Source organism: Bolinopsis microptera, chromosome 6 (assembly GCF_026151205.1).
Source record: "Bolinopsis microptera isolate Bmic1 chromosome 6, MBARI_Bmic_1.0, whole genome shotgun sequence".
Taxonomy (NCBI): Eukaryota; Metazoa; Ctenophora; class Tentaculata; order Lobata; family Bolinopsidae; genus Bolinopsis; species Bolinopsis microptera.
The window spans coordinates 9,553,860-9,568,557 of NC_087077.1; the positions used below are offsets into that span (position 1 = coordinate 9,553,860).

The 14,698-nt window shown below is 41.3% G+C and overlaps 1 protein-coding gene across 1 annotated transcript; it reads right to left on the reverse strand.

The window, feature by feature from the left end:
- On the reverse strand, window positions 1-2,819 carry LOC134816847 (glutamate receptor ionotropic, kainate 2-like). Its single transcript, XM_063825843.1, has one exon. The coding sequence runs from the start codon at window positions 2,816-2,818 to the stop codon at window positions 56-58; it is 2,763 nt and encodes a 920-aa protein (XP_063681913.1). The 5' UTR covers window position 2,819; the 3' UTR covers window positions 1-55.
- Window positions 2,820-14,698: the final 11,879 nt, after the last annotated feature.

The following is a 14,698-nucleotide window of genomic DNA, read 5'->3' on the forward strand; positions in this document are numbered from 1 at the left end:
TTGAATAATTTACATATAATCTAACACAAGTGTGTACACAGCACAATTACTAAATTTACAATCCATCGTCATAATTTTCTGCTATAGTTCCTAACAATCCATCGTCATAATTTTCTGCTATAGTTCCTAATTCAACATCTCGATTTATGTTTATTTTATTACGACTTTTTCTTCGGTTTGACAAGTCATTCCAGATAAATCTAAAGCGTCTTTTCAAAGCCTTCATAAAAGTTAGGCCATTGATCTGCATTGCTTCATTAACAGAAACATATACAAACTCAACCAAAAACAGGATGAAAGAAATCGCGACTCCTGCACTAAGTAAATAAAACACTCCCGCTAAAGTGTCCAGATTCAACGTAACCTTCTCTGCCATGACTGATGTGGAACAAACGGTAGCTCCCCCTGTCCACTTTTCCCACAGACTGTCAATAAAACCTTCTTCTCTAAACTTTAGGAGATATGTGTCTATAAAAGTTTTATACGGAGAGTCTTTTGGTAAACCAAAAGCGTACGCAAAGGATTGAAACTCTTCTCCGACAGAAAATATATCACAGTCCCCTCCGAGATTGTATGCCAGGACAGGCGACTCATCTATGAAGACAAAGTTACCTTGACGTACTGTATCCACGGCATCGTTGAGTCCCTGTAACTTTATTCCTTCATGAGCAAGTCTCTTGTATCTGGCGTCCATGTGCGTCTTTAGAAGAGTCTCAGGATGTCTGCTCCCAATGACCCCCCACTCGTACGTATCCTGTGCCAGTAAATCAAGGACTGTATTCAGAGAAGTGTCGAGATTACTGAGAGTAAGGGAGGCAGTGAGGTTAGCGGTGTACATGGAGGTTACAACCAACATGAACGTCCACCAAATAATGAGGAGGAACCGTCCTGATATACTAGGGAGTGCTCCAATTGCATGTCCCACTAGACCAGTGGCCATCATCCACAACGAGCTGTTAAAGGAAGATTCCTCACTTCTGCCCTCTTCCTCTGCCTTGTCTATAAGACAAACATATAGCTTGTTGCCATGTATTGAGCACCGTCTCTTCTTCATTTCAGATCTCTGTCCTGTACATTGGTTACAAGAACACGTTTTCACGGCGTAAAGTTTAGTTCCATACTTACTATAGGGAGAAAACTTACCAATACAGGAGATGAGAGCAACCAGGATGAAATATGAAAGCAGAATCATCGACCAGACAAGAGGGTCGAATGGAGACAAAAAGAAGTATTTGTTACTTGTCTTTGATTCACCTTTCACCACCGCTCTTAAGCCTGCGTCCATAAACCCAAAGCTGAAATCAATAACAGTTTTTCTGGCTGAGTTGGTTGACAGGTCGATGGCTATTATGTCAGTTTTATCCGCTAGCAGATCTCCGATCATCCCATTCCATTCCTTGGTAGTCTCGTTTTTTGCTCCAAACTTTAAATCAGCGGGAGAAATGTACTCGTATGTGAAAAACAACTCTTCAGCTAGCCGTACCACCATGTCGTTAACCATTCCCGACCAGCAGGCATTTCCTTCGCATTCCTTTGTGGAATGAAACATGAAAGGTTTCTCCTCGACTGTCCCTAATCTCAGGTGTCTATCTACCAGATTCTTAGTAACACCAGTTGGAACGAGATTGGTTCCGTCAAAAAACTGCATGTTTTGTGTCATCTGGAGGCCTGATGAATTGGTCCAAGTACCGACCGTAGTGAACTTATCATCCACAAAGTTCATTATCTCGTAAGACGGCTCATTCCTTTCTCCGTTAATTGTAAAATTGATTCCTCCAGAAATTCCCGTATACCTGGTTTGTAGCATTGAATCCAGAACAGTTTTACCTTGGTTCCAACCTTCTGATCCAGAAGAACAATCCACGTCTTGTGTTATGTCCTCTGAAACTCCAATCAGTGCTTCGTCAACAAATCCTATTGCATCATAAGTCAGATCTGTGTAGCTGGTCAAATCTTCAACTTTACCGCCGTTCAAAATGTAAGAGTCCTTATATTTCTTGTACTTGTTACCTTTTATTTGTGCTGACTTGATCCCTATTAATCCCTCATAGAAACTCAAACAGTTACCACTATCTTCAGCTAAATATTGAGGCTGTGTCGCAATGGCATCTGTAACTATCCACACATATTCTGGTCCCATCAGACCTAACTCGTGGGCCTTTTCCAGGACACGTTTCCCAAACTCAGCTGCAGCATTGAGTACGATAATCTTGACAAGGGAGTGCCGGATCTCAGACAGTGGGCCTGATATTTCTGTTGTAGTATTATCCGCTGAGAGAACTATCATATCTTTTATCCTTACACTTGAGTCTGTTATTAGTAAATTTTCTAGTTTTACAATCCCGTTTAGTCCATACGAATCTGCCGTTGCCAGAATTGAAACTTCGTGCCAGTTGTAATATTTGATCAAATTGTAGATAGCTTCACTCTGATAAAAATCCGATGCCAACATTCGAATGATGTATTCCCGATTTTTATTCCAAAGAAACGGATCGGTCGCTGAGACTGCTATATGTGGTATTTTCAAGGGTGAGAATATATCCGACTGAATGGCGGTGTTTGGAGAATCTCCTTTGGTGATGACCACAGAAACTCCCTCCGTCACCAGCTGACAACATGCTTCTATCATGCTCTGCAGTTCGGTGTCATCATACTCCACTGTTACCAGAGTATAGGACACGTTCTGTGCGGCGTAGCTGGATAAGCTCTTCAGGGCATTGTTGTACCTGTCTTGTTTTGAGATAAGGAATCCTACTTTGGTTTTGGAAAAGGAGAGTGTGAGAGCGCAGAGAAAGGACAATAGTTTGTACGAATACATCCTGACTAGGTGAGGTGTTGTGGAGATTAATGATGGTTAGAATGATATCTGCTTTAATGAAAATATTGCACTGCCTACAGTCAGAACATCAATGAAAGCTGGCGGCATTACAAATGATGTATATTAGAGCTTTTCATTACAAGTTAAAACGAGGCCTTCATATTACGGAGCCAGGGTGTGGACTGGTTAAAGCCGACTAAAGTCGAAAGCTTTATTCGAGGACATTTAACTTTAAAGCCTAAGGGGGCGGGTAGCCGGGGGTGGGGAGCGTCTTCATGGAAATAGCTAAATCTATCGCTGGTCAGTGGTGAAAGGGCATTGAAATACAACAACAGGTGAGTAAACTTTTATCTGCAGAAACAGGAAAGTAGAAAGATCCAGTATGCAGTACGAGATCGGGGACGGGTTTTATGAACAAACAGTCGATTGAATTATCGAATACAATGCGTGCCATATTTACCTGCGCAAAGTTATTTACGCAAAATAAATTTGCAAATTTTGTTGTATGTTTGTGTGTTGTCCGTCATACGTTGTACGACCCGCTGCGCACGAGTGCGCGGCTCCCCCTGTATCGTGGAAATTCTAACATAGTGAACAGTGAAACCCCACCATAGTGAAACGACCGTGGGGGTCACGACGTGATACAAAGTAGGGGGTGCACGATAAAATAAACTTGTTCGGATTTTCAAAATTTTTGTACCACTGTTTTTTGATTCACGATGTCAATCCTTCGTTGACCATTGTTAATGATCTGGCCCGGCGCGCGCTACTTCGTAGCACTTGCCGTCGGGCCATAACATTTCGAGAAGAAAACGGCGCGCGCTACTTCGAAGAAATTTAGACGAGTAACATCCGTCAAAATCCTTCGCTGTTCGCAGCTCGGTAAGGCACAGTGGTGCATCTCGCTGATCTCGCTCCTACTAAATCGCTCGCCCAAATTTTAAGAAAATTCTTGTGAAAAGGCCCTTCGGGTATGAATTTAATCTGGATCGGTGTATTTTTGGACGCTGATTCCGAATCACCCCCCATGACGTAGGGTAAAAATGCTTCCCTGGAGAGTTATGGGCAAAAAACCGTTTTGGTCACGTGACAGGCTAGTAAAACATGAATTCGATTGTTTAGGGCTCGGGTTAGGGTTAGGGTTGTTACTTTACTTGGGTTACTTGGGTTGGGTTCCGAGCTAGAGTGCTACCAGGCCAAGAATGTCTTGCATCTCCACCGCCAAGTAGTAGCACGTCAGACACATGTGCCACCGGCCCACTCCAGCATTGAGTTCCTGTTCTGTCCAGTGTACCCAGGTGTTGGTGGAGTGTCAGGGAATTCATTGAGGAAAGCATCAAGAGCAGGTTTGAAAGTGGTCAAGGTTAGGAGGGACTTGATGCTAGGAGGGACCACGTTGTACAGTGCAGAGGCTCTAGAGGCAAAGGAGTTGAACCTCAGGTTATTGACACTATTGTACTTGGAGGACCCTAGTGGTCGTATACACGTAGTTCCGTATCGTGAGGTCTCGCGGAAGTTGATGTTCATACTGTTTGGAGCGAGATTGTTATAGATCTTCCAAACTAGGATGATAGTGTATCTCTCACGCCGCCTGTAAGGAACCTCGAAATTCTATATTAATTTCAATCTTCCTTTAAAGATAGTTAAATGAATTAGGCTTATAGTTAACAACCATTTCCATAGAGGATAGATAGTAAATTTGTTAACGATAGAAGTATACCAGAAATGGAATATACGTTGACGTTTAATTAACAAAAGGACACTTTCTGTGAGAAAACTATCAAATCATTTGACACGCTTGATGAGTTACCACGGACTTATAGAGGGGTTAATTAGGAGCACAAGACCAGCCTATCACAAGACGAAGCGTGACGAGGAATGATAAGCAGGGAGTTTAAACAAGGAGGAGCAATTTCGATCGGGATGAACAATACTGCGTTCCCTGAGAAAAGGCTGGAACGGCAGAATAGACTCTGGGAAATTCAGGGAGATATAGCGGAGAATGATCGAAGGACCGATGTCTTTCTCACGTCAGGGCAGTCTGTTAGGTTGTGTCAGTGCAACGTGCTTGTAAACAGAGTCCAGTAAGTGAGTAAGCTGGTTCCGCCCGGGTGCTTTAACCTTTCCAGTCATAAGTATTCCAGTTGCAGTGGATCCGATCCGTCGCATCGAATAGATTCCACCGTACATTAAAGAACAGTGACTATTAAGTTTCCGGGTAGAAGTAAGCTAACGACGATAAGATTCCCGATCTCCTTCTCACTTGAAGGACCCTGGACCATTATACGGATTGAAGTTGTTCTCGAGGTAGAGAGACACGAACATTCCTGCTCAAACCGTGCTGCCTTTGCCGATACCTGCTAGAGTAATTGATTCTCCTTCGTCAACCGAGACCATTCGTGACAGTCAAACTGTTGACGGTGAGACTCAGTCAAAGACGCGTGATATTCCAGCCCTCCTACACTATTTCTAAGAGAGAGACTTATCATAAGGTGATTGCACCAGCATATACTTAGATACCAAGATAGTTCCTTTAATTAGGTTATGAGAAGAATTTCTACCGTGTCAATTAATTAGTATAGTATCAAAATGTTACTTTCATTGTTATATAAACATCTTTCAAGACAAGAAGGTTTTCGCTCATTAATTATACTACCATTAGTTGTTCTATATTTTGTTCTATATTGTCGTTTCAATTTGTGTCAACCCACCAAAATTGAAAGTCTGAATTATAATCACTAACCGCACTAAATTAAATAAAAAGTAACATGAAACTCTGAATTCTAGCAAAACTATAATTTCCATAAAACAAAAGTTTTAAGACGCTCAATCGTGGGTTCAGAACCTTCCGAAACGGACTCTCTTGATATAACCGGGGCCTCCCATGTATAGTTCTAGCCAAGTCAAAAGGAGCTCTAAATAAATAATTTCTTGGAGGAAATAAAGTACTACATACCATGGACATGGGAGAGGTGATTATTACCCGGTACTTGCAACTAACACCTGATTAAATTGGTACCGTGGTTAATAACACCGCCTCTGAAGGGAGTACATAGACAGGCGACGGAGGCGTTCCCAGTAGTTGAGACTTCCAATTCAAGACACTGGATTTTAGCAGTGAAGGATCGTTGAACTGCTTCGAGTTTGATAATTTCGCACTGCATGTGAGGAGACCACAGAGGACAGCAGTATTCCAGATGAGATCGTACGTAGGACTTGTACAGGAGCATCATGGTCGCTACATCCCTGGAGATGAAGGTGCGTAGCACCCAGCTAGCCATGTTTCTGGCTTTGGCAGACTTCATCGCTATGTGAGTGCGCCAGTTGAGGTCTGGGTCGATATAGACACCCAGGTCCTTCACGTGGTCAGAGCCCTTAAGAGTCTCTCCAGATGGTAGGATGTAGGGCTGCTTCAAGTCTTGTAGTTTGCCGTGTTGTAGAAGCTGGAACTTTTCCTCGTTAAGCTCCATGTTGTTAGCATCAGCCCAATTCACAACCGAGAGAAGATCTTCTTGGAGAAGGATGCGATCGATATGGGGAAATATATCTTTGTGGAGCTTCGAGTCATCTGCAAACACTTTTATCTTGCTGTGCTTGACAACGGAGAAGATGTCGTCAATGTAGATGAGGAAGAGAAGGGGACCTAGGACAGTACCCTGAGGAACCCCACTGATGACATCGATGATCGTGGACATGACCCCATCCACGATAACATGCTGCTTTCTGCCAGTAAGAAAGCTGGCTATCCAGTCGTAGAGCTTACCACGGATACCAAAGGCCTGGATCTTCTTGAGAAGAATCTTGTGGTCAACCTTATCAAAGGCTTTGCTGAAGTCGAGGTAGAGCACGTCAGCATTTTTGTCGAGGTTGTGGAAAGGGTTATGGATAGCTTCGGGGTTATGGTTAGGGTTAGGGTTGGGATTAGGGTTTATGTAAAACCGTTTTGTACGGCTGCAAAACCATAAAAACCAAAGTCACGTGAAATTTTTGGGCGAGCGAATTAGTAAAAGCCCGCCGATCTACCGAGAAGCATTATTTGGTGCGCGCGCGTGTTTTAGCGCGATGCACTATATAGTTATACTGGGTCGCGCGACCCAGTAGTGCATCGCGCTAAAGCACTGTTTTCTTACTAGAGACTGTGAGAATTTTCACAGTACCAAATTTGCTATACCTTTTTGAAATGATCAGTGAGTTTCACCTAATATATAAGTGCCATATTTGATGGTGCGCGGTTTTCGAGCAAAAGTAAGTGTAAAAGTCGCCTAATTTGACGAAATTCGTTGATTTTTGTCGTATTACTATTATTCTGTCATATCTTCTATTCCTTAATATAAATGAAATCATTCTGAACATTCAACATTGTCATTTGTGAATTGCTCTATTCACTTCCAGAGCCCTTGCGCTTGCAGTAGCGCGCGCCCGCCTCTTGACTTGTGAAACAAGCGCGCCCGAAGTGGCGCGAAAGCACATGGTTAGGTGAAATTTGTGAAGACTGAAGACCTTCCAATAAAGCTTTTACAAGTACAACTGTTAGCTGTCCGAAAAATTTGGTGGATATCGGAGCTGATATTAAATGATATAGTGATCAAAATACGCTGCTTTTAGCTGTAACATACTGTCTGATGGTTTGATATGCTGAAAATTTGTTGGGCACTTTCCTTGTAAGTGTATGAGTAAGCTAACCAATTTTTGTTAAAATTGGATCAAGGGAAGGTTACTAAATACGCATTAAAAAACCATTCTACACTATATTGCTCTAACCAGAGCCCTCTCGCTTGCAGTAGCGCGTCACGCAGTACGCGTAGGCACATGGCTATGTGAATACACTATATACATCTATACATATTGATATACTTCACGACAATCTGTTGTAAAACAGGAGTTCCAGGAAGCCCACTTCCCGATACTGGATACTGTACTCCTTAAACATGAAAAAAAAAATTACAGTCGATTTGGTCAACGTCTAAACGCCCTTCAAAGTTTCAGATCTCTAACTCAATTTTAACATGGTTTTTAAGGCACCTGAATATGGCTATTTTGGGTTTTTACCGAATTTCGGGCACTATCCGTCGTGGAGTAGAGTCCGCGGCGGAGCCGCCGGACTCCGAGCGGACTCCGGCGGTGCTCCGCCAAAATGTATTTCGTTTGGACTCGTATACATTTTGGCGGACTCCGAGCGGAGCCGAGCGGACTCCGAGCGGACTTTAAAGTCCGCCGCGGACTCCGAGCGGCTCCGCGGCGGTTCGGCGGAGTGTCCGCCGCGGACTAAGCCACTAGGCGGACTCGGCGGACTCTCCGCCGGACTTGAATCCGGCGGAGTCCGGCGGAGCTTGGCGGAGTCCACCGGCTTCCAACAGAGTCCACTGACTTCCGACTTCCGACTTTCGACTTCCGACCCTCGGCTAAATTTGTCACGTGACATACAACATAGCATTTTGCGATATTGTGGTCAGATGAAAAGGTCGCTAGTGATAAACCTTAACCATTACCCTCACAATGTCAATAGCGTAGAACTCTAATCCTAACTTTGACCCTATAATGTATAAACGTTGACCCTAACCCTCCACCAAACCGTCAGCAGCGAAATATCAATGTCATTGACTGGTCACGTGACCAATACAATTTTTGTCATAATATCTCATATAGTACAGTCAAATCCGTCCTAATTTAAGCCTTTGTCGGACAAAATTCGCAACAAAGCGATTTTAACGGGATATGGTCGGGACAGGTCCCAGGAATCATTCCAGAGAGTTCCCAAAATCCTCGACTTCAGGAAAATCCACAATTACCACTTTTTTACCACCTTTTTACCACTTTGGTTTTCTGCAAATAAGTCACGTTCTGAATATCCTAGAAGATTCTAGTTTAAAGCATTGTGTTTAGAAAACAAAGAAGAACAACTTTTCCTTTAACAACTTTTTCAAAAATAAATTATTTAATTAATAAATTAAATAATTAATAAAATTTCAAATATTTCAAAAATATATTTTCATAAAAAATGTTCACAATTACATTCCACGTGCAATGAACTAATTTTTATAAAAATTTTCACTTTCAATATTTTGGACTTGTAAAATTTTCGAAATTCGTAAAGAATAACCACTATTTATCACTTTTTATCACAAGACGTCACTCAGAGCTGAATCAGTCATGCCGTTGTACTGCCGTTTAATTTCGTTCAGTGACCAGGGGTTGTTGATCCAACCTGTGGTGCGTTGATTTCTTTATTTATACAAGGTATGAGAGGCGTCAGGATAAAGAATAGGACTGTACGTATCCGTTTCAAATTTGCTGGGCATAGTTTAAAAGTTAGTGCACTTACTTAAAAGATAAATAGTTTAAATAGTACCTGAGGACAGCAACCCTTTCCATATTTCATTCCATGCAAATTTACATTGTCGATCATTCGCCCTCTTAAAGCTATTCACCGAAACTAACTCCTCATTTGCCTGGTAAATTAAAACATTGTATTGGTTAAGAATAGCTGATTTCATAAAAATCGAGATCACTAGATGAAGCAAGACTTTCAGTTCTTGAACAGAAGTCGCAATCTTCAACAGCAGACATCAAGTGCGAACAGCTCCCGCCAACATTCTTATCGTGTTTACCATCAGCAGCAGGTGTGGGATGAGAATGACCTAGATCCGATAAGCTGGGATGGAAGATGAACAATGGGACACATGTACCAGTGACCACTCTTATGAGTACAGCTCCGAAAAAGCTCATTCAAAAAATCAGTTGCAAATGTTTAAAGTCAGGTTGTGGCAATGAAGCAGGAATACATTGTGGATCAACCTGCCTCAAATGTCAGGACAATTGCAGCAATGTGCCAGCTGAGGACTCATAAGTTAGACTGTTATCTAGTATATATATGGTTATATAAAGAATTACTTCGATTTCCCGATTAATTTAATGGAAATTTGTTAATTATTCGTGATATGTAATTTTAAAATATTTTGATCAAAAATAATTTTTATAATTTTTGGATATTTGTTTAATAATCGAATTAACTAATTAATTAATTATCTAATCCAAAGGTTGTCAGATAAAACTTTGTTCTCTTTATATTTTGAACACATTGGTTCAATCTAGAACCTTCTACGATATTCAGAAGTCGTTTTTTTAGCGGAGATTCAATGTGGTAAAAAGTGGTAAATAGTGGTTTTTCTTCTCAAATTTCGTAAATTTTACAAGTTCAAAATATTGTTAGTGAAAATTTTCAAAATTTTCATAGAAATTAGTTCAATATTCGTGGAATGTAATTGTGAACATTTTTCATGAAAATGTATTTTTGAAATATTTTAAAATTTATTAATTATTTAATTAATTAAATAAATAATTTATTTTTGAAAACGTTGTTAAAGAAAAAGTTGTTCTTCTTTGTTTTCTTAACACAATGCTTTAAACTAGAATCTTCTAGGATATTCAGAACGTGACTTATTTGCGGAAAACCAAAGTGGTAAAAAGGTGGTAAAAAAGTGGTAACTGTGGATTTTCCTGAAGTCGAGGATTTTGGGAACTCTCTGGAATGAATCCTGGGACCTGTCCCGACCATATCCCGTTAAAATCGCTTTGTTGCGAATTTTGTCCGACAAAAAGACGGATTTGACTGTACTAATATATAGGGAAGCGTTTTTAGTTTTACCCTACACGTTGCATGTGGCGTCATTCGGCCGCCCGGCCGGATCCCAGCAAGCAAAAATACGTCGACCATCACAGGACGACGCCAGCACTTTCTGACTCTACGCTCTTCGAGCTCCGATCGTCCTGTGACGAAGTAAGGACGAAGCCTGAGGTCCTCAAGCTCAGGTAACATCGACCACCGATTGAAAATTCAGAAATTTTTTGACATAAAGGTCAAATGTAAAACTAAAATCTTGATGTTGATTGATTGACGACGTCAATTTTTGAGCACAGCGCGAGCGCATGCGGAAAAGGACCGCGTAGCTAGTCAAGATGTTGATAAATATTTGGCTTGTGGCGCGATGTGTTGCTCTAACTATAGCCCTCTCGCTTGCAGTAGCGCGCGACCGCCGGAGGCGGAAATGACCTGGTTAGCTAGGTGAACGCGATGTGCCTTGTAGGATGAAATCCTACTAGCTGACGCCACTCGCAGCTGTGCTGCTCGCTGTACGTCAGCGATCGAAATTTATACGCGTATCACCCGTTAAGATGTGCCACCCGACGCGCCACACAATTTTTCTCGTTGCTCGTCGCACGTCGACGAACAACGAAGCTCGTTGCGACGTGCCGCGCAATGAGCTGCCAGGCTAGGACATCGTCCTGGTCCAACAAATTTTGGCGAGCGATTTTCTCCAAAAATTTAACGAGGGCGCCGACTTCCACTCTGGCTAGGTTTCTTTTTACCCATCGCGCGTTCCTTAATGGGATGAGGTAAAATTAGGTAAAAAGAATCCACTGACTTAAAATTCCATGCACTCTGGCCTGGCCAGAGTGCTTTCATAAAACTCAATTACTAGCTTGGCGTTGTAGGATTATATACTTTAATTTCGGATCGAGTGAAGCGAGTGATACACATTATTTTGATTAAACTCATGCTGATCACAATACAGTACAGGGAGGTGGGTAACACGGCTTGCAGTCGCAGCTGCGGCTCCTCGCTGGCGGTAATATTTCAATGAACAAGAATTAAGAAAAAGAGAATTTAAGAAAAAGAGAATTTTATTTTCCACAGAATAATCAATACATATAATATACTTCAAAAACTTCAAAATATATTGTAAGTTCATCTATCGTTCATAAAATGGGGTACTCTCAATAATCAAGCACCACACTGCAAATGCAATTGAAATTGGAGATGTAAGCATAATGGGCGCGGGGGCGCCGCGCACGTGGATCGAGCCGGCCCACGTACCCAAATTGCAAATGCAAATGTACATGTCACAATGTCACACTCACAGTCACATTTATTAATTTCTACACAATTTATTCATTATACTTATCTGCCCACGATCGAGTGCTGGTATCAGTTTGTGTCTTTTTTAAAGATCTTTTTTATTTATTTTTATTTTAATTTTTTATTTTTTTATTTTTTTTTCAATATGCAACCTACTAAAACCAATGGGGCCCTCCCCGGGGTCATTACTCTCGCATTTGCGAGAGTCGTCTCAAAGGTGTGAAAGTAGGTCAAGATTTGTTCACACCAAGCCCTAGCATCGCTATTTGCTGACCATCTGCCTTCACTGAAGGTATGTTTTTAGACTTAGAGAGTGGAGGACGACCGTCAGCTTGGGATGCAGGGCCAAGTGGTCAACAACGTCAAGGCTCCCTTCCACATGGGCCATGTTGGTTTTGGCAGATACTGTGGTAATAAGATATGAAGTGAATGAGTGAAATGAAGTGATTGAAAAGGGTTTAAAAGAGGAACAGCTTGTAAGGTAGTTTAGGAATGGAAGGAATTAGGGCATGTACTACAAAAAACAGTTAGTAGTATTGTAATTGACATACGTTGCATGCCACTTTTCGCGCGCGAAGCGCGCGCCGCCGAAGGCAAAGTGGATTATAATGCAGTAGAGTTAGTTATATTATCAATATTTACTTACCGCTTGATTTGAATATGAAGTATAAAAGCTCATTCCGAGTTGTGTTCTATGAGTAAGCTAGATGGTAGCATATTTATTTTAAAGGGATTAGATTTATTTATGTTTTGTTTTGGAACCATCTACTTCTGAGCTGCCCTGTCAAAATTAAAAGGGTGTATAGGTTGTCCCGGCAAAAGCCTCCTTAAATTATTAATGGACGATCCTAAAGACCGTAATTTGGTCATGAACACTTCAAAAGAATTGAATGAAATAAAGGATATTGCCCGCTGTAAACAATGTCGGAGGAACCGTTATTGTAGCTTTTGCCCATTTTACGGTGTGAAGATGTTTTTACCATGGTAAATTCGGTACACGTACTCAAGTTCGACACGCACTCTAGTTCGTCACTTACTGTAGTTCGACGAACCCTGAGGTTCGACTCTGTCGAACTAAAGTGCTCTATCTGGACTCAAGTTCGATACGCACTAAAGTTAGACAAGAGAACTTTGACTGTCGGACTACACTTTTGAAATCTCCAATATCCAGCAACGATCCTTTACGAGCTTGAAATCTATTCGTTTGTTTGTTTTCCACTTCTCTCATCAATGCTGTTCAATTATGTGTTTATATAATTTCTATAATCCATATCTATGGACATTTAATTGACCTCATACTCCATTGTTAGTTATTAGAATTGTAGGCTTAACGAAGAAATAAAAGAGTAACGTGGTAACTCTTACTTCGTATTGTAGATCTAGATTGTAGTTTATGCTAGTTAAGTATTTAGCTAATTAGTGATTCACTCCCGGCGCGAGAACAAAGCGCCAGGAAAATAAGACAATTTTTCGCGCGAACTTGTAAATTTACTTACGCCGCGCAGAGGTGTTCCTTCATGGTGTATCCATAATATCTCTGATATTTGGATACGAAACATGTATCAATATTGTAAGATAGTAACAATAACCATTGATAATAAAATAACAAAGACAGCAATATAAATGGGGTGGACAATTTGCCCTAAGGCTAATCGGCCAAGATCGAATTCGACACAATAGAACTTTTGTACATTGTTGTGGCCTATTTTGTCTCCTGTAAGTGAAAGTATCCCTGCCAGATCGGCATGTCCCCTGCCTGAAATCTTTTGCTAATGTACCATTTGGCAACAATATTAAAATAATTTATAATTTGTGAAGTGTGATTACAAACTATAAAATTAATTTTATTGGGGTCGTTGTAATTTCTATCGATATTCCTTTTTATAAAGTCTTCAAGTATTGTGATGAAGCTATTTGTGTGGATACAATGGAGATAGATATGAGGAATTGTTTCTAAGTATGTGTTACACAGGCTACACATGGGAGTATCTGTAACAATTTTCATTTTGTGTCTCATGTATCTACACAGTACACGTCGTGATCCTCATTAACAATTAAAAGCTTGTACTGAAATTGAATCAACTTAAAATTTTTAGATACTAAGAAAAATAGGTTGCTAAGAACGACCGCCCAATCTATTGGTTGATTATTTAGGTCTGGTTGATTATTTAGTTTGTGTCTTAAGACACTCTTTAGTGGTCTGAATAGTTCTGCTATGTTGAGAACAGTTCTTTGAAGGTATTATTGAAGGTATTATTGCCATCTGCAATTTACTCCTTTAGTGTATGCAGCCAACGCTGCCTGTGGCTCATCGGCAGCAAATGTAGAAAGTTTCTCTATATCCTTTACCCATTTCTCTACTTTCTTTTTGACATGATATTCCTCCTTGAACCTAGGGGTTCCAATTACCGCTCCGAGGTAATAATATATGTAACTATAATATAAGTTAAATTTTGAAGTGAAGGAAAAAGGACGAGTTTTCGATAATCTGTGATGATGTTTATGTCATTATTTTTGATTTGATTTGATATTTCGCTGCTGACGGTTTGGTGGAGGGTTAAGGTCAACGTTTATACATTATACTTATAGGGTCAAAGTTAGGACTAGAGTTGTACACTATTGACATTGTGAGGGTAATGGTTAAGGTTTATCACTAGCGACCTTTTCATCTGACCACAATACCGCAAAATGCTATGTTGTATGTCACGTGACAAATTTAGCCGAGGGTCGGAAGTCGGAAGTCGGAAGTCGGAAGTCGGAAGTCGGAAGTCGGAAGTCGGAAGTCGGAAGTCGGAAGTCAGTGGACTCTGTTGGAAGCCGGCGGACTCCGAGCGGAGTCCGCCGAGCCCGGTGGACTCCGCCAAGCTCCGCCGGACTCCGCCGGAGTCAAGTCCGGCGGAGAGGTCCGCCGGAGTCCGCCGACCACTCCGCCGGAGTCCGCGGCGAACACTCCGCCGAAGCGC